We start from the raw sequence: 24,733 nt of genomic DNA on the forward strand, positions 1-24,733 counted from the left end.
TATTTTTAATATAAAAATTAAAGTCCTTTTGATATTTCTTCAGTAGTAAAGCTACCATTAAGAAAAGCATTCTACCTTTAATACTTATGAGCATGATAGCACTAGTTCCGCTGTAGAATTTCTAACTCAGAGATTTCCCCTGCCCACCTTGTCTAGAACAGTCTCCATCACTCTCTATCCCCTACTCTTTTCACAACACTCGTCACCACCTGACACAGTATGAGGTATCTGTGCATCAGTGTATCCTCTGCACTCCCCACTAGAACGCAGGCTCCGAGAGGGCCAGGACTTTGTTTTGCTTGAAGCTATATCCCTAGCGCTTAGAATATGGTATATAATAGGTACTCAGTAAATATTTTTTAAATGAATGCATGTTAATATTTTTAACAACAGTACATAATCCATTAGGAAGTATGCCATTACTTGCTGTTTCTTCATTTCACCAATTAGATAACACTTCAAAGTATTTCTCAATAAAACTACTTCCTTTTTTTGTAGAAGCATGAGCACTATTGTAAGATTTCAAGGTGAATCGCTATATCCACACGAACTTAAAGGACAAGAGCCTGGTGCACCCTCAGAAGGTCTAATGGTGAAAGCTAGAGAAAAAACACAACTTAACTAAGTCTTTAAGGCTTAAGTTAAAAAGACAGTGAGCACTTTTTTACAATAACTTTACATCTATCTTTCCCCTATTACTAACCTCTACATCACTTGAGTTCTCATCTTCAACCTCTCCTTCTTCAGCTTCATCATCATCTGAACTGTCTTCCTGCTTATCTAAAATGGAATGTGAAGGACAAGATGAAACAAGATAAAATATTTCATATAATGAGATACAAGATGAACTGTCTCATACAATTTTACAAGTCCAGTATTTTCTCCTACTTCCTGATGATCTCAAGCATCATAGATTAGTTCAGAAACACTTGCTGATGAGATGCTATATAGAGCTCTGCTCAGAAACAGGACTGTGTAAAGAAGAGGACTTTCAGACTCCAGTTCCCTCCTTTGTGTTCAGTTACCTTTTTTCCTCTTCTCAGCTGACTTGTCCTCACTGGCATCCCTGCTTCTTATCTTATCCTGTGCAGGCAGGGAGCTCATATTGATAAGTGCTCGTGTGGCTGTCATTTCATCCAGCCAAACTACATTACCTAAAATAAAATGTAAAATAAGACATTACATGGCATGCAAATGGTAAGCTTCTTGAGAGCACATTCTGCATCGCATTCATCACTACAGCCTCATCTAGCAACAGATTATCATCAGTAAATACACAAACCAACTAATGAAGAGAAATATAGGCCAGGCATGGTGACTCATGACTGTAACCCCAGTACTTTGGGAGGCCAAGGCAGGAGACTCGCTTGGAGTGAGATCATCCTGGGCAACGTAGTGACACCCTGTCTCTACAAAAAAATACAAAAGACATGGTGGCATGAGCCTGTAGTCCCAGCTACTTGGGAGGCTGAGGTGGGAGGATGGATTGAGCCTAGGATATTGAGGCTGCAGTGTGCCAAGGTCACACCACTGCACTCCAGCCTGGGTAACAGGGTGAGACTTTGTCTCAAAAGAAATGAAAAGTTAAAAATAAATAAAAAAGAAAGACAGAAAGAAAGAGAAAGAGAGAGAGAAAGAGAAGGAAGGAAGGAAGGAGAGAGAGATGAAAGAAAGAGAGAGAAAGAGAGAGAGAGAAAGCACTTCGGGAGGCCGAGCCAGGCGGATCACGAGGTCAGGAGATCAAGACCATCCTGGCTAACACAGTGAAATCCCATCTCTACTAAAAATACAAAAAATTAGCCAGACGTGGTGGTGGGCGCCTGTGGTCCCAGCTACTCGGGAGGCTGAGGCAGAATGGCACGAACCTGGGAGGCAGAGCTTGCAGTGAGCCGAGATGATGCCACTGCACTCCAGCCTGGGCGACAGAGCAAGACTCTGTCAAGAAAAAACGAAAGGAATGGAACGGAACGGAACGGGACGGAACGGAAAGGAAAAGGGAAGGGGGAAGGGAAGGGGGGAAGGGGAAGGGGGAAGGGAAGGGGAAGGGGGTAGGGAAAAGAGGGAAGGGAAGGGGAAGGAAAAGAAAGAAAAGGGTAGTAAACCTCTCTGATGAAATTAGCCTAGAGCTGCATTTCCAAACTGGGTTCCACAAAATAACTTAAGTATTCCATGAAAAAGAGTTGTGTATATTAAAACTACTTGGAACACAACACAGGTAGTTAAACACTTAATATGTAAGTATTAGCAGTTCTTGATATCTGTCAAGTAAGTTTGGATTGTCCTTTACACTACCGCCCCCTACAGGGAAGCCCTTTGCTGTTCCTTGTCAGGACATGCTAAACGAATTCCCCCTTCTTCATTCCCATGGGAAAACGTGGGTGATGAAGGTATCCCTCGGATATGTAGAATGGAGGCATGATAGCCAGTTGGCTTTGTAGCAACTAATTTAATGTGCCTCTTTAAGGAAGATAATTTAGCAAGAAAACAGCTTTGAGAAATCTTACAGAAAATAAACCTCTTTAACTCTGTTTAAAAGAGTATTTCTCAAAACTATGTGTCTCCTATATCTCAGTTTGGGAAATGAAGCTCTGAGGCTCTCACTTCTGTTACGAATGTGCCATGTGGCCCTAGGCAAATATGTTCCTTCCTCTGTTTCTCAGGTTCTGATAAATAATACAAAGTAGGTGAACTATGTAATTCTGAGAGTCCCTCCAATTCTAATATACCTTAGTCACAGTTTTAATGTCTTAAATCGGGGTTAGTAAACTATAACCCTCAAGCAAAATCTAGCCCACCACCTGTTGCTTATTTACATTTGTACCAGCTTTATTTAGGTATAATTAATGTACAATAAACTACACACATCTACCACCTGCTTTTGTTTTTGTTTTTTCTTTTTGATATGGAGTCTCACTCTGTTGCCCAGGCTGGAGTGTAGTGGCACTATCTTGGCTCACTGCTGCCTCTGCCTCCCAGACTCAAGCAATTCTCCTGTCTCAGCCTCCTGAATAGCTGGGATTACAGGTGTGCATCGCCACACCGGGCTAATTTTTGTATTTTTAGTAGAGACGGGGTTTTGCCATGTTGGCCAGGCTGCTCTTGAACTCCTGATCTCAAGTGATCCTCCTGCCCTGGCCTCCCAAAGTGCTGGGATTACAGGTGTGAGCCACCGTGCCCGGCCTACCGCCTGTTTTTGTAAATAAAGTTCTATTGGAAAACAGCCAGACTCATAGTTTACGTATTATTTATAGTTGCTTTCATGCTACCACAGCAGAGCTGAGTAGATGTGACAGAGACTGTGAAGCCTACAAAGCCTCAAGTGTCTGCATTCCAGCCCTTTGCAGAAAAAGGTCTGCCAATTCCCAATTTGGATAGTGTAAGTTAAACAGAAAGAAAAAAGGAGAAAAATGTTTCACTCAGTCATGTTTGTCTTTCAATGAAAACATCTTCCTACGAGAGCAGCTAAGAAAACCAGGCTGCCATCTAGGGTGCTACCCAGCAGGTCAGCCAGCTGGCAGCAAGTAAAGCCAGACTAGAAGTAAGTCAAGACAAGAAGCCAGCAAAGCAGTAACAAGAGGTCAGGCCAGACTTACAGTAAGCAGGCAAGTTAAAAATTACTGTTGGCCCACAAGTTGGAAAGCTCATGGGTCAGGGCAAGCAGGTGACATTCTAGAACACACACAGTTCAAGGCAAGCAGAAATGAGAGGTCTAGTAGAGTGTTTAGCTCTAGGTCATTCTGTCTATTCAGAATGACACTCTGTCCAGTGTCTATTCTGGTCTATCTCTAGGTCAGAGACACAGGCAGAGTCAGCCCTCTGAGTAACAGTACAGAAGGCAGTAATGACGAAGTCCAAGGCTCTGAAAATGCATCCCCAAGTCTACGCAGTTGGATCCTCTCCTTTGTTGGGAAAAGGTGAGTGCTAAAGAGGCCTCAATCAAGTACGGCAGATTTAGAGGCCAGTAACCCACCTCCTAGAGCCCTGGCCCCACCTCTCAGCTGACGTGGGGTCCTATGGGGTATGAGCTGGAGACTGGTAAGGGCATGCTGGGTTTCACTGCTCGACAATTTTTTCTCTGCTGGACTAACAGCAGAAGTTAGGCATAAACAAGTAGTATGGGCCAGAACCATTCACCATCTCTGATGGCAAGAACTCTGGAAAATCATCAACAAAAGCATATTCACAGGAAACTTGGGTGTACTTACAGGAGGTATCATCCAACCATTCGATGTGAGCTGGAGGATATTCTTTAAAATAGGAAAAGACATCTTGGGTGCTCATCTCATCTACTCCACAAATATAGATTGTCTCCAGTCTCACCTTGGGGATTGCTAGAAAGACAAGACACAGAAAAGATGATAGAATTTTCCTGCCCGCAACTGCACATCCCATCCGCACTCCTTCCTAACAGTTCAGACAACACCAGTTTAGAAAGAAACATGCTGAGAGAAACTATAATTATTTCAAAAGAGCACGAGACATAACAGTAAGGTAAACTATCTTAATTTTTATCACTCAACGACAGCATTAATTCAGAACAGGCGTATCAGGCTCAGAAAGATTAAACAAAGGGTGTTGATAAAATACATGATACCTCTCCCCACATTAATCTGTAGTAATCAGAGCACTATCAAGCTCAACAGGAGTATTTGTTGACATTAACCAGCTGATTCTAAAATTTTTAAATGTATGTTAAAGAGAAACGCGCAGTAGTGGAGACAATTCTGAAACAGAAGAGATGCTGCCCGTGACTATGTCAAAGCGTGAAACTGAAGAGATCCTACAAGTCAATTAAGAAAAAAAAGACAACCCAAAATAAAAATGGGCAAAGGACATGAGTAAGCAATTTACATAAAAGGAAATATGAAAGGCCAATAAATATATGAGATGGGTTGACCTCACTACCAATCATTAACATGCACATGAAAACAAGAAGATACCAGTTTTCACGGACCAGATTTTACATCTTATTTTTCCTGCGTCTCTGGTACTTGAATCGAGATATCTTACATCTTTTAGTGTGAAATGTTGGCAGTAAGTAGGGGAAAGAGTTACTTCCCCGGCTGGTGGGCATCGTCACTCTGAAGGGCAAACCGGAAGGGTCTATTAAAAACGTAATTTTGCACATGCCCTACGGATCTAAGAATTCTATTCCTCAGTATTGACCCTAAACAATCACAAACATGTGGGTTCACAAAGTAGCTCATACAAAGATGTTTGCTAAGGCATTGTTTCTAATAACCCAGTAGTTACCAGGGTAATAAATTATGCTTTATCCACATTATAAAATATTATGTGGTAAAAAATGAGATAATTATATACCACAGAAAGATTCTAAGATGTATCACAGAGTGAAAAAACAAGTTGTAAAAAATTACATGCAAGGTGATGACATTAAACAATACCATACATTTACTAAGGGTACATATTTATGCACACAGACACCTAGAAAAGGCCAATATGAGTCACACTGATAACTGCTGTTACTTCTGAGGAGGCAGAAAGGTTGAAGGCTATGGTCAAAAAAGAAACTTAGCCTTATCAGGACTGCATACTTTTTTTTTTTTTGAGATGGAGTCTCGCTCTGTCGCCAGGCTGGAGTGCAGTGGCATGATCTCGGCTCACTGCAACCTCCACCTTCCGGGTTCAAGCGATTCTCCTGCCTCAGCCTCCCCAGTAGCTGGGACTATAGGAGCGCAGCACCACACCCGGCTAATTTTGTATTTTTAAGAGATGGGGTTTCATCATGTTGGTCAGCATGGTCTCCATCCCTTGCCCTTGTGATCCATCCGCCTTGGCCTCCTAAAGTGCTGGTATTACAGGCGTGAGCCACGGCGCCCGGCCAATTGCGTACTTTTTTTTTTTTTTTTACTACTTTTTTTTTTTTTTTTTTGAGATGGAGTTTCACTCTTGTTGCCCAGGCTGGAGTGCAATGGTGCGATCTTGGCTCACTGCAACCTCCGCCTCCCGGATTCAAGCTATTCTCCCGTCTAAGACTCCCAAGTAGCTGGGATTACAGGCATGCGCCACCACGCCAGTCTAATTTTGTATTTTTAGTAGAGACGAGGTTTCTCCATGGTGGTCAGGCTGGTCTCGAACTCCCGACCTCAGGTGATCCGCCTGCCTCGGCCTCCCAAAGTACTGGGATTACAGGCATGAGCCACCACACCCAGCTTTTTTTACTACATATTTTAAGTACATTATCTCCTTTAATCTTAATTGCAAAATATGTAAATATATCAATAAATAAACTTAAGGTCGGGCGCGGTGGCTCACGCCTGTAATCCCAGCACTTTGGGAGGCAGAGGCGGGCAGATCACGAGGTCAAGAGGTCGAGACCATCTGGCCAACACAGTGAAACCCTGTCTCTACTAAAAATACAAAAATTAGCCGGACGCTGTGGCACATGCCTGTGGTCCCAGCTACTTGGGAGGCTGAGGCAGGAGAATGGCGTGAACCCGGGAGGCGGAGGTTGCAGTGAGCCGAGATCGCGCCACTGCACTCCAGCCTGGCGACAGAGCAAGCAAGACTCTGTCTCAAAAAAAAGAAAAAGTAAATTTAAAATATCTATATATCTACTAGCTAGCTTTATGCTGAATTCGTTCTAAGATCTCAGGCACACAAAACATTAATATGAAACTGGGGCCCGCATTGCCGCTCCACGTCCCTTCTTTCCCTTCCTTCTCTGTCAAGGGGGTGGTTCACGGGCCCATAAAAAACAGAAAGAATAAGATCTACTGTCTAACGGCACAGCACGGTGACTCCAGTCAATAATAATTCAACTGTAAATTTTAAAATCACATAAAGAGTGTAATTGGATTGTTTGTAACTCCATAAAAGCTTGAGGGGGCTAGGCACAGTGGCTCATGCCTGTAATCCCAGCACTTTGGGAGGCCAAGGCGGGTGGATCACTTGACGTCAGGAGTTCGAGATCAGCCTGGACAACATGATGAAACCCCTTATCTACTAAAAATACAAAACTTGGCCATGTGTGGTGGTGCGTGCCTGTAATCCCAGCTACTTGGGAGGCTGAGGCAGGAGAATCACTCGAACCTGGGAGGCAGAGGTTGCAGTGAGCCGAGATTGTGCCATTGCACTCCAGCCTGGGCAACAGGGCAAGACTGTCACAAAAAAAAAAAAAAAAAAAAAAAAAGAAAGCTTGAGAGGATGGATTCCCCATTCTCCATGATGCGCTTATTTCATGTCACATGCCTGTATCAAAACATCTCACGTACCCCATAAATATACCCACCTACTATGTACCCACAAAAATTAAAATAAATAAAATAATAATGTAAAAAAGGATTTAATGGCCAGGCGTGGTGGCTCACGCCTGTAATCCCAGCACTTTGCGAGGCCGAGGCGGGCGGATCACAAGGTCAGGAGACTGAGACCATCCTGGCTAACATGGTGAAACCCCGTCTCTACTAAAAATACAGAAAAATTAGCCGGGTGTGGTGGCGGTGCCTGTAGTCCCAGCTACTCGGGAGGCTGAGGCAGGAGAATCACTTGAACCCAGGAGGCGGAGGTTGCAGTGAGCCGAGATCACACCACTGCACTCCAGCCTGGGCGACAGAGCGAGACGCCATCTCAAAAAAAAAATAAAATAAAATAAAAAATAAAAATAAAAAAAGAATTTAATGTCCATTACTACCAAGCATGTTTTTACATGCTATTAAAAAAATTTAAAAATTTTTTAGCCCATCCTTCTTCTGCAGATATATACTATTACTTCTATTTAAAACAAAAAAAAAATTTACAAACAAAAAAATGTGTTTAATAATTTTAAACACATAATAATTTTAAATCTCAAAGAGTTAAGAGATGGGTTTAACAGGAGCCCATGTGAGTGTGGCCAGACTAATTCAGCTGAGTGCTTTCCTGAGATCCCAGATTTAAAAAGATAAAGACACCATGAAGATTTATGAATCCAGGTGGGCATGGTGGCTCATGCGTGTAATCCCAGCACTTTGGGAGGCTGAGGTGGGAGGACTGCTTGAGCCCAGGAGTTCGAGAGGCCAGCCTGGGTAACACATGGAGACCCCATCTCTACAAAAAATTTTAAAAATTAGCTGAGTGTGGTGGTGTACAGCTATAGTCCCAGGTACTCAGGAGTCTGAGGTGGTAGGCTCGCCTGAGCCCAGGAGGTTGAGGCTGCAATGAGCCATGATCGCACAACTGCACTCCAGCCTGGGCAACAGAGTAAGACCTTGTTTCAAAAGAAAAAACCACCGTGCTCAGCTAATTTTTTTATTTTTTGCAGAGATGAGGTTTCACCATGTTGCCCAGGCTGGTCTTGAATTCCTGACCTCAAGTGATCTGTCTGTCTTGGTCTGCCAAAGTGCTGGATTACAGGTGTGCACCACTGCACCCAGCGCCTGCATCTCTCTCTTTTTTTGTTCTTTGTATCTTTACCGGCTTCTTTTGAACACGATTATCCATTGCCCAAGTTTTGATGTGTATGACTTTCCCTAAATTAAAACAGACATGTGAGGCTGGGTGCAGTGGCTCATGCCCGTAATCCCAGCACCTTGGGAGGCCGAGATGAGAGGATTGCTTGAGCTCAAGAGTTTGAGACCAGCCTGGGCAACATAGTGAGACCTTCCCTATTTTTTTTTAAAAAAAGACATCTGAGGCCAGAAATTTTGTTCCTTACAGTCTTTCCTGTTTGCTTTTAAGGTATTTCTTCACCTGTAGGTTTTTTTAAACGTTGTAATGTTAGAACAATGTTATGACGCCCTTGATTATTATTTTTGTCATTTTTTGGTCTTTGTTTTCTATGCTAGTCTCATTTAAAATTAATTTTTTTTTGGTCAGATCAACAAGTCTCCCTAATGTTTTCTCCCTAATCCTCAGTCTGTTTCCTCTACTATCACTCGGGACTCTCCTTGCTTTCTGCTGCCTTCTAGGAAACCATCTCTTTACTTCCCTTAGGCTGTTTCTGTTCCAAAGTCATGGCTTTTAATTCCAAGAACCGAGCAGGCCCTTGGACTCAATAAACCTTATCCGCATTTAGGCCTCTGTTCACTATTGCACTGCCAGTCACTAATAAGGATTTCCTGGGGTTCCCTAGAAAAGAGAAGGTAGCGAATTTTAGGTGAGCACAACTGGCCAAAACACACATGTAGGAGAGAGACAGATTACAATGAGAATGGCACAAATCTGAACGACTAATGCCAGGCTATACAGTAACATGGAAATGCTGACCGTGGACTGTCCAGGGAATGGAAAAAAGCAGTGTGACTACAAAGGAGAAAAACAAAAGTTCACCGCCATAAGAGACTAGAAGGAAACACACAGAATGTTGACAATGACAGGGTTTGGATGGTAGACTGTGGGCAACTTTTCTTCCTGTTCTATGTTCCAAATTTTCTTTGGTGAGCATGAACTGTTTGTAAAACAGCTAATGAAGAAAAGATTAGAGTCCAGAATGAACAGGCTCATCAAAAATGCTGACAGCAGGCTGGGCGCGGTGGCTCATGCCTGTAATCCCAACACTTTGGAAGGCCGAGGTGGGCAGATCACCTGAGGTTGGGAGTTCAAGACCAGCCTGACCAACATGGAGAAACCTCATCTCTACTAAAAATACAAAATTAGCCAGGCGTTGTGACTCATGCCTGTAATCCCAGTACTTTGGGAGGCTAAGGCGGGAGGATCACTTGAATCCAGAAGTTCAAGATCACCCTGGGCAACAAAGTGAGACCCCATCTCTAAAAAATAAATAAATAAATAACCAAATCTTTCCCACAGGAAATGACAACAGTTCCGTAAGAAGCAAGCTCCAAGCCTGTGGATGAAACAAAAAAAAAAAAGAAGAAAGCCACACTAACCTGGTGGGTGGATCACGAGGTCAGGAGGTCAGGAGATTGAAACCCTGTCTCTACTAAAAAATACAAAAAAATTAGCTGGGTGTGGTGGCACGCACCTGTAGTCCCAGCTACTCGGGAGGCTGGGGCAGGAGAATCGCTTGAACCCAGGAAGTGGAGGTTGCAGTGAGCCGAGATTGCGCCACTGCACTCCAGCCTGGGCGACAGAGCAAGACTCTGTCTCAAAAAAAAAAAAAAAAAGAAAAAAAGAAAACCAGTAACTATCCCTGGGACCTATCCAACTCCAACCAATATAAAGTGGTCTGAGATGGGCAGCAGGGTTCCCCAGGGCTCAGGAACACTATCCTAGGCCATGCTGCCTCCTGGACAAAGAATCGACTGAAATAAGCAAGCTTCCCCAGCTGACATCCCACAGCCGACCTTACTGCCTTTTTTAGGAATATCTTTAGAACCGTGAGACTGGAGTTGTATTTAAAAAAAAAAAATTTTTTTAATTAAAAGTTAACCCCAAAAGTGATCCTACTAAGGTAAGTAACATATTTCCATTTTACAGACAAGGAGATTGAAACTAACAAGGCTCAAGAACTTGTCCTCAGTCACAAAGGAACTGAGACTAGATTCTACGAGGCTTTTGCACCCTAAAGAGCTCCAACAGACGTGAGAAAACACTTCAAGTGGGTGAGCAGAGATGTTCCATGGGGGAAGTGACACCTGACCAGAGATGAAGCATGGGACAAGGAAGGGCAAATGTGCAGAATGAAAGGCATGAGCCGTATCAGAGGCAAGCCACCTCAAGGAATGCTCTCGGGACCAGAAGTCGACAGGTGTGATAAAGCTATGACGCCCTCGCGGTAGAGTTGTGAGAGAGACTCACAGGGATGCTTGCGCCCGGCTGTGCAGGCACATGAAGGTCAAGCCACACCTGGCCTTCACAGGACTTCTCCTCAGACAGAAACCCTGCCCACGAGGGAAGCAAGGGCGTGTTTCTGACTTGAACTGGTCACGCAGGATAAAGAGTGAAGCAGCTTCCAGAGTTCAGCTCTGCATCCACACTGCTGGGCCCATTAGGACTGACCGAGGAGGGACGCAATATCAGTCAATAGCACCACATCCTACATTACACAGCAACAGAGCAAAGGAGTTAAGGGCAAGGCTCGAGAGTCAAAGAAACTGGGTGTGAATCCTGACTCCACCTTTACTAGCTACATGACCCTGGGCAATTTATTAAACTTCTTTGAGCCTGCTTCCTCTTTATAAAATAGGGATAAAAATATATTCCTCATACAGTTGTTGTGAGCAACAAAAAAGAAAGAAATATGTAACGTGCTTAACAGAGTCTGGTAAAAAAGCAAGTTCACAACAAATAGCAGCTATTCTTTCATTCATTCAATATATTCACAGAGCTTTTGCTTTTATCAATCAAACAAGGCTAGAGAAGCTCATACAATACAGGACAGGCCTTTAACATGCATTCAGAAAGCTGCCTACTAAACCCTTTATGAACACCCAAATTTGCAAATACCACAGAGGGAAGCCTTCTGCTTTCATGGATTTATATTACAGTAGAATAATAAATAAGAACATAGACTCACTAAAAAAGTAGTAATTTTTCCTTTTATTTATAAATTGCTTTAGAAAACTGCGGCAGATTACTATATACGATAATTCGGGGTGAGTTCTAGGAAGCAAAATACCCCAAAAAACACAAAGATCAAATCAAATCACAAGTCCAACTGTAAGCGCAGGCTTAAAACTCAGGGCAGGATTAGTTTAGCTTTCTCTGACAACAGGATGTTACTGAGTGGTTCACATATGTCAGATACTCAGATTACCAATAGATTCAGAATTTTTTTTTTTAAGACAGAGTCTCGCTCTGTCGCCCAGGCTGGAGTGCAGTGGTGCAATCTCGGATCACCGCAACCTCTGCCTCCCGGGTTCAAGCGATTCTCGCGCCTCAGCCTCCCAAGTAGCTGAGATTACAGGCGCCCGCCATCACTCCCAGCTGATTTTTGTATTTTTAGTAGAGACGGGGTTTCACCATGTTGGCCAGGTTGGTCTCAAACTCCTGACCTCAAGTGATCCACCTGCCTTGGCCTCCCAAAGTGCTGGGATTACAGGCATGAGCTACCACACCTGGCCAATAGATTCAGATTATCAACAAAAGTGTTAATGGCTTTTCCCCAACAATCTCAAAATTGCTCTAACTCCCCAAAAAGGTCTCACTGTGATACACTTTCACTACATTTAAAGGCAAAGAAAAGTTAACACCTCTATGATAAAAGCAGAAAATGAGTAAGGGTCCGTAGAGGCACAGGTTCGAATCTCAGCTCTGCCACTAACTGGTAACTTTTTCTGGGCTTCTCAGAAAAGACAATCTCTTATTTCCCAGCTCTAACATCTGAGCCAGCTGACAGCATCTGAACTTTAAACAGGTGACCTCAGAAATGGAGACTTCACAGGTCCCTTCTCACAGGAGTGTTTGGATAAGGAGTGGGCACGCAAGGCAAGGCCAGAAGCATGAGGTGATGGCAGGGAAAAGTCACTCTCTGGGAAAATGTGGACAAATTTCCCACAAAACACCCTGTACCTTTCTTCATCATGTCTCGGTCCAAGGCTACATTTCTTTGGGCAAGATTTACTTCCGATCGAAAATGGAAGCGCTTGGCTCGCTGCTCTTTCTTTTCAATTGCTTCCTAGAAAGTACAGAAAAAGTGAAAGTAGTAAAATAGGGAGAAGGCAAGTTAAATCACAAATGCATCATGACGCATCAGTGACAAACCTGAAATAAAAAAAAAGAAATAAGCAACACTACACCTTGAATAAGTTTTGCAGAGACCTGGATATTTACACTCAATGACTGGGGGATACGTTAATATCGCTGTAATTTGCAACCATCTCCAACGCAACACAGCCTATCACTGTGCCTGGGACATAGTAGGAACTCAGTGAGTATCTGCTGACTGAATGAATAGTCCTTTAAAGTTTATAAAGTTATATGACACTTCATTTGTTATTATCAATTATGCCAACAAATTACAACTAAACAATTTCAACATCCCAATTTTCCAGGTGCAGAAATGGAGGCACAAAAAAGCAAAAAGGTTTACTGGAGATACTTCAGCTATTAAGCAAGCAGATCTGATTCCAGTGCTATTTCTAGGAGCCCACCTACAACCATTTCACATTGTCTGTGGGCAATGGTAATCACACCTATCACGCTCTTCCACATTATATCTGCCTGAGCAGTCCACTCCCTAAAGCTAGTCTGTTTAAAAATAACACCGAAGCAAAGAAACTCTCCCTCCTCTTCCAGCCTCGTGTCCACGGAATCACCAGTTTTCATCTTTAAGTGATAAGAACCATTGACACGTCACTGAAAAAATAATCAGCTTTGTAAGTTCCTTCTAAGAGCTAAAATAAACCCAGGTCCAACTGTGGGTTTCTGATGGCTCTAAGGAACCCTTCACTAATTGGTTTTGTTTGTTTGTCTTTTGGTTTTGTTTGTCTTTTGTTTTTGAGACGGACTCTCACTCTGTCACCAGGCTGCCACAATCTCAGCTCACCGCAACCTCCGCCTCCCGGGTTCAAGAGATTCTCCCGCCTTAGCCTCCTGAGTAGCTGGGACTGCAGGCGCACACCACCATGCCCAGCTAATTTTTGTATTTTTAGTAGAGACGGGGTTTCACCATGTTGGCCAGGATGGTCTCTATCTCTTGACCTCGTGATCTGCCTGCTCAGCCTCCCAAAGTGCTGGGATTACAGATGTGAGCCACCGCGCCCAGGCCCCTTCACTAATTGTATATTGACTTTGCCACACTAATTGAAGGTCTGACTATAGAGAGCTTGTGGGGATTGGTAAAGTTGCAACACTTCTGTTCTTTCCCAATAGTTATGCTCGTTTTCTTCACTGAAGTCTTCCTAGTACAAACAACAATTTAACCTCCTTTAGAAACAAAGTACTAACTCTGAGACTATCACCCTTTTCCCATATACCTGTTTCATATAATGGCAAACAGTGTAAGATTATGAACAGTTTACTTTTTCAATTACAGTAAGAAAAGATTTTCACTTTATTCTCTTTTCTTGTCTAAAAGATGACCAATTCTCTCTCTCTTTTTTTTTGAGGGGGGGGCGGGCCTTTAAGTGATTGGAAACACAAGAGACACAGATAAACCATAAAAAGGTTAGCTGGGCATGATAGCATCCACCTGTAGTCCCAGCTACTCGGGAGGCTGAGGCAGAGGGATCAATTGAATCCAGGAGGCAGAGGTTGCAGTGAGCCGAGATCGCACCCCTGAACTCCAGCCTGGGTGACAGAGTGAGACCCTGTCTCAAAAAAAAAAAAAAAAACACTATAAAAAGGTAGGCATGAAATACATTTTTATTTTTGCTTTTATGTATTCAATACAGCAATATATACTATTATTCAGAAATGTAATATAAAATTCTGTTCCAAACTTAACTACACACATTAAAATCAGAAAAAATGTCTAAAAACAGAACATCACCGATTAAAGCAGCTTACATGTATTGACTATACATATAAGGAAAATAATAGGCTTGACTCTATGAGGTGTTACAATGAAGGTGGTAATCTGATAATAGCAATCATCAGATACAAGGCAATAGTCTTAGGTACTGAGAATAATTCACTTGACTTGGGCTTCAGACTTTAGACAGCCAGGCAAGCAGGAAGTCCTCTTTTTCTGGGTCTGCAGCTAATAAGGAATAAAGACTATTAAGGGCCTATTATGCCAGCACGGTGGTTCACACCTGGAATCCCAGCACTTCGGGAGGCTGGGGCAGGTGGATCACCTGAAGTCAGGAATTCAAGACCAGCCTGACCAATACGATGAAACCCCGTCTCTACTACAATTACAAAAATTAGCCGGGCGTGGTGGTGGGCGCCTGTAGTCCTACCTACTCAGGAGGCTGAGGCAGGAGAATCGCTGGAACCCAGGAGGTGGAGGTTGCAGTGAGCCGAGATCGCACCACTGCACTCCAGCCTGGGCAACAGAGCGAGACTCCATCTAAAAACGGGGGGCCTACTATGTGCCAGGCACTTTTCATGTTTTGTTTCATTTCAAGCGGAAACAGTACACATTTTTTTAGAAATGGACATACCATTTAAAAAACCATTCCCAGTCCTGGACATTTTCTTGGAAATGGTTCAACACAGGTATCTAAGTAGACTGATTTTATCCCTTCATGACTGTAAGAACACACAAATGCTGCCTGCACCGTTTCAGGATGCATGAAGACATCGTTGTATAACACAAACATTTTTTTGTTGCCCACACTGGAGTTCAGTGGCATGATTTCAGCTCACTGCAGCCTCAACCTCTAAGGCTCAAGCGATCCTCCCACCTCAGCTTCTCGAGTAGTTGGGACTACAGACCTGTGCTACCACACCTGACTAATTTTTGTATCTTTTGTAGAGACGGGTCTCACTATGTTGCCCAGGCTGGTCTCGAACTCCTGGGCTTAAACGATCCACTTGCTTGGCCTCTCAAAGTGCTAGGATTGCAGGCATGAGCCAGCGTGCCTGGCCAATAACACAAATTTTTTTAGAAAAAAAATTTAAATCCAGCAACGAAAGAAAAGAGGAAATATTTACTGTTAAGTTCTAGGGATCATGTTCATTAAGTTCACTTGCTTATCAAGCTGAATAAATAAATCATAGCTTGTCTTACCTTGGAGGTGACATCAATTCCAGTGATGAAGCTGCCAGCCTTGTTTTCATATCTTCTGCTCGTGTCCTAACACAAAGGGGAAGGGTGAGAAATTCAGACAGCAATTGAGGAAAAACCTATAATAGAAGTCGGCCTGACAGCTGCTGGTTCTTTTTTTTTTTTTTTTTTTTTTTGCGACAGCGTCTTGCTCTGTTGCCCAGGCTGGAGTGCAGTAGAATGATCACAGCTCACTGCAGCCTCGACTCCCCAGGCTCAAGGCATCCTCCCACCTCAGCTGGGCCCTCAGGCATATGCCACCATGCCCAGCTAACTGTTGTTTATTTTGTAGAGACAGGGTCTCCCTATGTTGCCCAGGCTGGTCACCAACTCCCGGGCTAAAGCAGTCCTCCTGCCTCAGCCTCCCAGAGAGTCAGGATCACACGCATGAGTCATCACAACCAGTCTGGTTCTTTCTGTTTTTCTATTTGTTTTTTGAGATGGAGTCTCACTCTATCGCCTAGGCGGGAGTGCAGTGGCACAAACTCGGCTCACTGCAACCTCATCTCCTGGGTTCAAGCGATTCTCCTGTCTCAGCCTCCTGAGTAGCTGGGATTACAGGCATGTGCCACCACGGCCAGCTAATTTTTGTTATTTTTAATAGAGACAAGGTTTCACCACGTTGGCATGCTGGTCTCAAACTCCTGACCTCAGGTGATCCGTCTGTCTCAGCCTCCCAAAGTGCTGGGATTACAGGCATGAGCCACCACACCTGGCCAGTCTGGTTCTTTCTGAATAGTCATTCTTTTCAAAACCCTTCCCCACCCCGACAACCTTTTATTAAGAAGCCCCATCCCAGTGATTCCATGGTATCAATCAACCACTCCAATAAGAAGATCAGAGCCTGTCCAAAAACTGAAGCGATTCCATCAACTACAAGTATCCATGTAAAGAAAATCTAAAGGCTTTTGTGGAAAATGTCAAAAGATGAGGCACAGTCACTTAGCTCCCCAACCGAGTCTGAACAAATTCCTCACGCCCAGCCACCAGGTGGAGCACAACCCTCCACCTCAATGCAGAAGGTCCAGCCTCACCTAGAACTCCTGAGGCAAATACAGCACAGTGCAATGCAAAGGGGGTGGGATTTGGAAACCAAGCGAGGACTGAAGTCTCAGCTCTGACGGTCACTAATTACAGGACACTGTATAGTTTCCTTGACCTCTCTGGGTCTCAGTTTCCTCCGTGGTATCTACCTGCCTTCCTGACCTCTTTTACTGCCCTTCCATTAGTGCTACAGAACTTTCCAACAATCTTGGACCCATCCCAGAGCCTCTGTGCTTGTTACTGCCCCTGCTGGGGGAACTCCTTTTCAATCTTCATAAGGTTGGCTTTTTGTCATTTAGAGTTTATATGGAACATAAACTCCAGGAGGGAGGTTGAGCTTGATCAAGCACCTAGGGCTGTGCCTTGGTACATAGCGGGGGATGCAATAAATACATGTTGGCCGGGCACGATGGCTCACGCCTGTAATCCCAGCACTTTGGGAGGCAGAGGCGGGTGGATCACCTGAGGTCAGAAGTTCGAGACCAGCCTGGCCAACATGGAGAAACCCCGTCTCTACTAAAAATACAAAATTAGCCGGGCATAGTGGCACATCCCTATAATCTCAACTACTTGGGAGGCTGAGGCAGAAGAATAGCTTGAACCCAGGAGGCGAAGGTTGCGGTGAGCCGAGATCGCGCCATTGCACTTGGCTACTCAGGAGGCTGAGGCAGGAGAATCGCTTGAACCCGGGAGGCGGAGGTTGCGGTGAGCCGAGATCGCGCCATTGTGCTCCAGCCTGGGCAACAAGAGCGAACTCCGTCTCAAAACAAAACAAAACAAAAACCATGTTGAACTGAATGACTAAAGGGATGATAACACCTGCTTCACAACTGCAGTAATATCTATTTATTTTGGTTTTGTTTTTGAGATGGGGAGAGGAGAAAGGGGGGACCTCAAAGGGGTCTTGCTATATTGCTGAGGCTGGTCTGGAACTTAGACTCCTGAATAGCTGGCACTAAAGGCGTGCACGGCCAGTATATTTAAGTGACACAATGTAGTGAATGGTAAATGCTACTATATTAGTTGTTGTTAATCATAATCATAACGTTTGACATCTCTAGCGATCATACCTTAACCTTTCTCCATAACTTCAGTCTAAATATGTTGACATGTGGTCAAAAGTAATTCATGTTAGGTGAGAAATTAAGAGGAGTCATCCAGGCCTGAAACCAGCTCTAAGAACTGGATATACAGCCATCAAGTCACAAGCAAAACACCATCCCCAGCGCGGTAAAGGAGGGACCAAGGATGTCTACTGGTCGTCTGCTAGTTTGCTTTCATTAAGAGTCAGATGCTGGGGCCACGGTGTAGGTGCCATTGGAGCTGCGGGGGGGCAAGATGACCCTGAAGTCACGACAGAAACACTGAGTTTCTGCTGCTGACAAGTGCAGCCCTCTCAAGACAAAGAGCGAGTGCCATGTTTCCCAGATACAAATTCCTCCGGGGCAAGACCCACAAGGAGACCTGGTTGCTGGCGCCACCCAACAGCTCCTTCTGGGCTGCCCCTGGTTCTGTTCCCGCCCAGGGCTCCCCCTTTATCTCATCCTTCCAGCCCCTCCTCACTCACCCCCTTGCACAGCGCGGCTCAGAGGGGGCGGCAGAGGGGGATCCTCAACTCTCTCCCAGCTCTCCGCCACCCCCTCCAGCCCCCTCAACACCCATTTCCGGCGCCCCGGCGTCCTTTCTCCCGCTCCGCGTCCCTCCTCCAGCCCGGCGTCCCCGTCCCCAGGACGCTAGCTCCCTCCTCTCCCGCTCCCCTGACTTCCCCGGCTGGGGCTCCGGCCACCGCCCCTTCCGGCCCCCTCCGGCGCTAGACACTAGCCCCGCGACCTTTTCCTTGCCCCCCGACCCCCGCCCGTACCGGGATCAGTTCCTTGAGCGAGCGCCGCACGGGCACGATTTCCAGTTCGCCCTCCTCCACCTCCATGGGCTCCGGCTCGCCACGGTCAACACCGGACTCCGCCTCAGGGGACGGGAGCCCCAGGGCCGGCCCCGCCGGGGCCTCCGCCTTCACCGACACCCGCAGGCCCCGTACGGCCGCCATCGCTGCCTGCCGGCCGCACCACTGACAGCCCCCCCACTCACGGCCGCCGGCTAGAGCGCCGCTGCCACTGGCCACAGAGCAGCCGCCGTAGCTACCTAGAGCGTCGCCGGCTTCGGCTAGAAGGCCGCCCTCAGCGCCGCCGCCCCCTGCTGGCGGGAGGAAACCAGGCGGGCTGCACGGGCGGGACCTGGGGAGGAGGAGGCAGGACTGAGCGGGGATGGGGGCGGGGCCTGCGGGAGCGACGGAGCTCGGAGGAGACCGGGGTAGTCAAGGGTTACAATGTAGCTACGCCTTGAGGCTAAACCTGTACTAAAAGCCAACTTTACTGAGCGATCACTGTGGGCCAGACACTTCCAAGCGCTCGAACCCTTAGAACAACTCTATGAAGTAGATCCTATTATGAACCCCATTTCATATATGAGGAAACTGAGGCATAGAAATTGACCCAAGGTGACGCCATTTAAGGGATAAAAGCTGGATCTAAGTCTTCCAGAGTTTACAATGAGCCTTGATATATCACCTCTGGGCAATCTGTAGGTTTATAAAGTTACTTGCCTTGCCAGTCTTTGTCTCTTAAAAGTCTCCCCAAAATTGGCCCATGTTACACACACAAAAATTGAGACTCCAAGAGGGAGAGACCTGCCCAAAGGCCAGAACTTGGACGCCGATTTCCTGACTCCTGAGGGTGTCATCCACTGTAGACCTGTGAGCATAGTTTCCTGCGGATATTTCTAACGAGAGCCTGGTGGGGGAAAGGGGTTGTCTAGGCGTCCTGAGGGTGTCACTGATCAGCTGTTGTTCTGAGTCCTGATTTTCTTTTTCTTTCTTCCTTCCTTTCTTTCTTCTTTTCTTTCTTCCTTTCTTCCTTCCTTTCTTTCTTTCTTTCTTCTTTTCTTTCTTCTTTCTTTCTCTTTTCCTTCCTTCTTCCTTCTTTCTTTCTCTTTCTTTCTTTCTTTCTCTCTTTCTTCTTCTTTTTTGTAGAGACAGGGTTTCACCATGTTGGCTAAGCTGGTCTCGAACTCCTAACTTCAAGCGATCCACCCACCTCGGCCTCCCAAAGTCTTGGCGTGAGCCACCGCGCCCGGCCTGAGTCCTGATTTTGCATCTTCCTCCCTGGGTAACCTTGGACAGGTTTTTGGGTCTGTTTTCCCATCTGAGGAGGGCATAGGTGAGACCCTACAGTCTCTGAGGCCCTGAGGCCCTACCAGCTCTAACCATGGAGGAGCAAATAATGATAAACCAAGGAAGAGCATGGTCAGCATCAGACACACCTGGGTTTCGAGCTGGCTGGCCGGGCCCTATCCACCATGTGTGACCTTAGGCAAGCTGCTTAGCACTTTGAAGTCTCAGTTCCTTCATCAGTAAAATGGACCATTACCTACCTCCAAAGGAGGTTGTGAGGGTTAAATGTGATAATTTATATGTAGATACAGGGTCCAACAGAAGGGGTGCAGTACATCACAGTTTTTCTTAAATTTGGGCTAAACTGCAGGATAAACACAAGACAGCTCTTTAGAGGACTAGTTTTATTTGATGAATGGGACACAAAGTAGTTTTAAAAATCGGGTTGAGGCCGGGCGCGATGGCTTATGCCTGTAATCCCAACACTTTGGGAGGCCAAGGCGGGCAGTTCACAAGGTCAGGAGATCGAGATCATCCTGGCTAACATGGTGAAACCATGTCTCTACTAAAAAAAAAAAAAACAATTAGCTGGGCATGGTGGCATGTACTACTCGGGAGGCTGAGGCAGGAGAACCCGGGAGGTGGAGGTTGCAGTGAGTCAAGATCATGCCACTGCACTCCAGCCTGGGTGACAGAGCGAGACTCCATCTGCAAAAAAAAAAAAAAAAAAATGGGTTCAATGCATACATAGAATACATGTAGAGGGGTGTGTGTGTGTGTGTGTGTGTGTGTGTGTTTAATTTCAAACAAAATGTGTAGTTGGGGTGGCCAGCTATAGGTGACAGTCACAGCCCCCACCATTACTAGGCCTGCGGGGTTAGGGGATGGGAGAGGAGGAAGCAATCCCTCCTCAGCTATGGACACCAGGAGGCCAGTAGAGAAGGCTGGGCAGGCCCCTCTTCCTGCTGGGGAGGAGCCTTGTTGCTTGAGGACGCAATTCGGTGAGGATTCAGTGTTGCAGTTTGGTGCCATTCAGAAGAGCCCCAGCGCCCTGGCACACCAGCTGGCAGGTACATGAGGAGTCCAGGACAAGCCGGGACATCAGGCAAACATCAAGGCTCCTAGGCGCTTGTCAGGAAAGCCCTCTGTGCCTTGCTCTTTGTGGTCACCTTAGTCACCGTCTCCTACCCCCTTTCCTGTTCGCAGTGCAGCCTGCTGAGTTGGAGACACAGAGAATTCAGGAAGGTGGTAAGGGCTGATTTTCAAAAAGTTAAAAAACATGACTCTCAAACAGAAGTAAAATGAACACATGTCAAAGCTGTTATCCAGTCACTAGTAAATGAGGAAACCAGTAGAAATAGTAAGAATAGTTCAAAGGGGAACTTGAATGTATATGTGGCTGGTCAGTCAAAGGAATGCTGAGATGAATTTGACAAGGCAAGTAAATGTCCTATAAGGCAAGAAACCATAACCTCCGGGATCCCCTTTACCACCAGACAGAAAACATTTGCATTACTACTGGACAAGAATTATTTACTTGTTATAAATTTTCTTTTTCTTTTTTTTTTTTTTTCTTTTTTTGAGATGGAGTCTCGCACTGTCACCCAGGCTGGAGTGCAGTGGCGCGATCTCGGCTTACTGCAACCTCCGCCTCCTGGGTTCATGCCATTCTCCTGCCTCAGCCTCCTGAGTAGCTGGGACTACAGGTGCCCGCCACCATGTCCAGCTAATTTTTTGTATTTTTTTTTTAATAGAGACGGGGTTTCACCGTGTTAGCCAGGATGGTCTCAATCTCCTGACCTCGTGATCCACCAGCCTCGGCCTCCCAAAGTGCTGGGATTACAGGCGTGAGCCACTGCACCCGGCCACTTGTTATGAATTTTCTATAAACCTCTACTCTCAGTTGTAAAATACCCTAATCAATAGTGCATAAGAAGTCAGACAAAGCTATACATCTGTAGAAAATCAGATGGTTCCCCAGGCAGATAACACCTGGCATAGTACCAAGAGGGCATTTTCCTTTTTCCTATTTCCAAAGTCTGGATATATATATATTTTTAGATGGAGTCTCACTCTGTTGCCCAGGCTGGAGTGCAATGGCACAAGCTTGGCTCACTGCAACCTCCGCCTCCCGGGTTTTAAGCAATTCTCTGCCTCAGCCTCCCGAGTAGCTGGGATTACAGGCACGTGCCACTATGCCTGGTGACTTTCTGTATTTTTAGTAGAGACGGGGTTTCACCATCTTGGCCAGGTTGGTCTTGAACTCCTGACCTTGTGATCCACCTGCCTCAGCCTCCCAAAGTACTGGGATTACAGGCGTGAGCCACCGCTCCCGGCAATAATTTTTAATTAATAGAGAAAATCAGGAGAATGGGACATTGGGACAGACCGGAGAGAGAGTTTTAAGAAGGGAGTGATCGAGTGTCATGTTCGGCCGTCAGTTCACGATGGAGCTTGTTTTGGGGCTAGAGGTTTGTTGGCCATTGGTGACTCTGAGGAGAGTAGACTCCATGAAGGGGAAGGTGCATTAGTGAGGGGATTTGAGCCAGCATATACAACTCTCAGGAGAAGTTTATGAAGGGTAGGCTAGAGGGCAGGGAGGATATTAACAGGCTCTTCTAAAAGGTTCCTTTTCTGTGATTTCTTTCATTGAAATTGGTCACTCCCTCTCCTTTATTTTATTTTATTTTATTTATTTATTTATTGAGACAGAGTCTCGCTCTGTCGCCCAGGCTGGAGTGCAATGGCACAATCTCAGCTCACTGCAAGCTCTGCCTGCCGGGCTCAAGCGATTCTCCTGCCTCAGCCTCCCGAGTAGCTGGGATTACAGCCATGTGCCACCACGGCTGGCTGATTTTTGTATTTTTAGTAGAGACAGGGTTTCACCATGTTGCCCAGGCTGGTCTTGAACTCCTGGGCTCAGGAAGTCTTCCCACCTTGGCCTCCCAAAGTGCTGGGATTATAGCCGTGAACCACCACACCCAGCCCTCTCCCTCTGCTTATTCCTTTCCTCTCTTACCCAGCAAGGAGGGGAAAAAAAATAATGGAATCCTACCTCTCCTGGAGTGGTACGGGGAAAAGCTGTGGAAAGGTAATGTGAGCTCCTCAGGAGAAATCAGATGCTCCCTGGGGGCTGGTAACCTGGTGCACTGGCCTGAGCCGATGCCCTGCTGATTGAAGCAGGGATATTCTTTAGTGCAGTTTGAAGCTGGGTGCCCGCGACCTGCACGCCTCACACTCCTCAGTTCATGTCTGTCCTTGCAACATGCGCCGGCACATCAGTCATTCAGGAAAAGTTTCTGTGGTTGAAGAAGAGGTCATGAGGCAGCTGACCCTGGTGGGGGCACTGTATCTATGTGCCCCATCCACTGCATAGCTAAATTCTTGTTTTTTTGTTTTTTGTTTGTTTGTTTGTTTTGAGGTGGAGTCTCTCTCTGTCGCCCCGGATCTCAGCTCACTGCAACCTCCACCTCCTGGGTTCAAGCAATTCTCCTGCCTCAACCTCCTGAGTAGCTAGGATTACAGGCGTCCGCCACCATGCCTGGCTTTTTTTTTTTTTTTTTTTTTTTTTTGTATTTTTAGTAGAGACGGGGTTTCATGTTGGCCAGGCTGGTCTTGAACTCCTGACCTCAGGTGATCCACTCGCCTCAGCCTCCCAAAGTGCTAGGATTACAGGCGTGAGCCACCGCGCCCGGCCATAGCTAAATTCTTGCAAGGACCGTCTTCCCTCACCTTCTCCATTCTCCCTCTCTCCATCTCCCTCACTTTCTTCGCCCCACCCCCAAGACAGAGTCTTGCTCTGTCACCCAGACTGGAGTGCAGTGGCACGATCTCTGCTCACTGCAACCTCCACCTCCCGGGTTCAAGCAATTATCCTGCCTTAGCTTCCCAAGTAGCTGGGATTATAGCCGCCACCATGCCTGGCTAATTTTTGTATTTTTAGTAGAGACGGGGTTTCACCCTCTTGGCCAGGCTGGTCTCGAACTCCTGACCTCGTGATCCACCCCCGCCCCCCCGCCTCCCAAAGTGCTAGGATTATAGGCGTGAGCCACCGTGCCCGGCCATGTCTCTCACTTTCTCGATCTTCTCCTCACCTCCCTTGAGCATCATGGACGCTGAGGGCAACTCCCAGTTCCTGAAACCACACACGCTCTGCTGTGATCATGCCACTCGTGGTTTTCTTTTTTCTCCACCGCTCCTGCCCTAGGGCCTTTGCAGGTTCTTCCAACTTCCACAACAGTGGCATTCTGCCAGAGCTCAATCCTGGGCCCCTTTCTTCTCACTCCCTCGACTAGCTCATCACACGCAGGGCTTCCAACTCCACGGCCGCCCACATGCTGGGGGCCCCCGCGTCTCCATTTCCAGTTCTCGCCTCTCCCTCGAGCCCCAGATTCGCACGTCCAACGGCCTCCTGGACTTCTTCCTTGAATGTAGCAAGGCGGATCCATTCCTGCGTTCCCGCCCTCCCTGATCAGCACCACAGTCGATCCAGGTGGGCATGGCTGGAAGCTTGGAGTCCCCCGACCCCTTCCTCTCCCACCCGCATGGCCAGCCCGTGCATGGTCTTGTCACTCTGGCCTCCCGCATATCCCTCATGTCCGTCTGCTTCTTTTCATCCTGGCCACATCCTACTAGCATCCCTTGAGTGGACACTGCCACAGCCTCCTCACTGTCCTCTCTGTTTCTCTGGTTCTTCTATTCCCGTCCTTCTACATTGTAGCCAGAGAAATCTTCATTGTTGTTGTTGTTGTTGTTTGTTTGTTTGTTTTGTTTTTGAGACAGGTTCTTGCTCTGTTGCCCAGGCTGGAGTGCAATGGTGCCTTCTTGGCTCCCTCAGCCTCGACCTCCTGGGCTCAAGTGATCCTCCTGCTTCAGCCTCCTATGTAGCTGAGACCACAGGCATGCACCACCACATCCAGCTAATTTTTGTTTTTTGTAGAGATGGCGTCTCAGTTTGTTGCCCTGGC

General features: G+C 46.2%; 1 protein-coding gene across 2 annotated transcripts in view; it reads right to left on the bottom strand.

Annotated features, from left to right (window-relative positions):
- NCBP3 (nuclear cap binding subunit 3) overlaps positions 1 to 18,735 on the bottom strand; it is a 41,510-nt gene extending 22,775 nt beyond the window's left edge. The window contains exons 1-6 of one of the 2 annotated variants that reach the window (XR_008495190.2): positions 18,462 to 18,685; positions 15,521 to 15,586; positions 12,415 to 12,520; positions 4,206 to 4,331; positions 1,026 to 1,154; positions 704 to 780 (exon numbers count right to left, since the gene is read on the bottom strand). Coding sequence is in view for 1 of the 2 variants with exons in the window: in XM_054459301.2 (XP_054315276.1) it covers positions 704 to 780; positions 1,026 to 1,154; positions 4,206 to 4,331; positions 12,415 to 12,520; positions 15,521 to 15,586; positions 18,462 to 18,644 (687 nt within the window). In the remaining variant the exon portion in view is untranslated. Of the gene's footprint in view, positions 1 to 703; positions 781 to 1,025; positions 1,155 to 4,205; positions 4,332 to 12,414; positions 12,521 to 15,520; positions 15,587 to 18,461 lie in introns of both variants that reach the window. The other variant, XM_054459301.2, reaches the window with a different exon arrangement.
- Positions 18,736 to 24,733: the final 5,998 nt, after the last annotated feature.

Source organism: Pongo pygmaeus, chromosome 19 (assembly GCF_028885625.2).
Source record: "Pongo pygmaeus isolate AG05252 chromosome 19, NHGRI_mPonPyg2-v2.0_pri, whole genome shotgun sequence".
In the NCBI taxonomy this organism is placed as follows: Eukaryota; Metazoa; Chordata; class Mammalia; order Primates; family Hominidae; genus Pongo; species Pongo pygmaeus.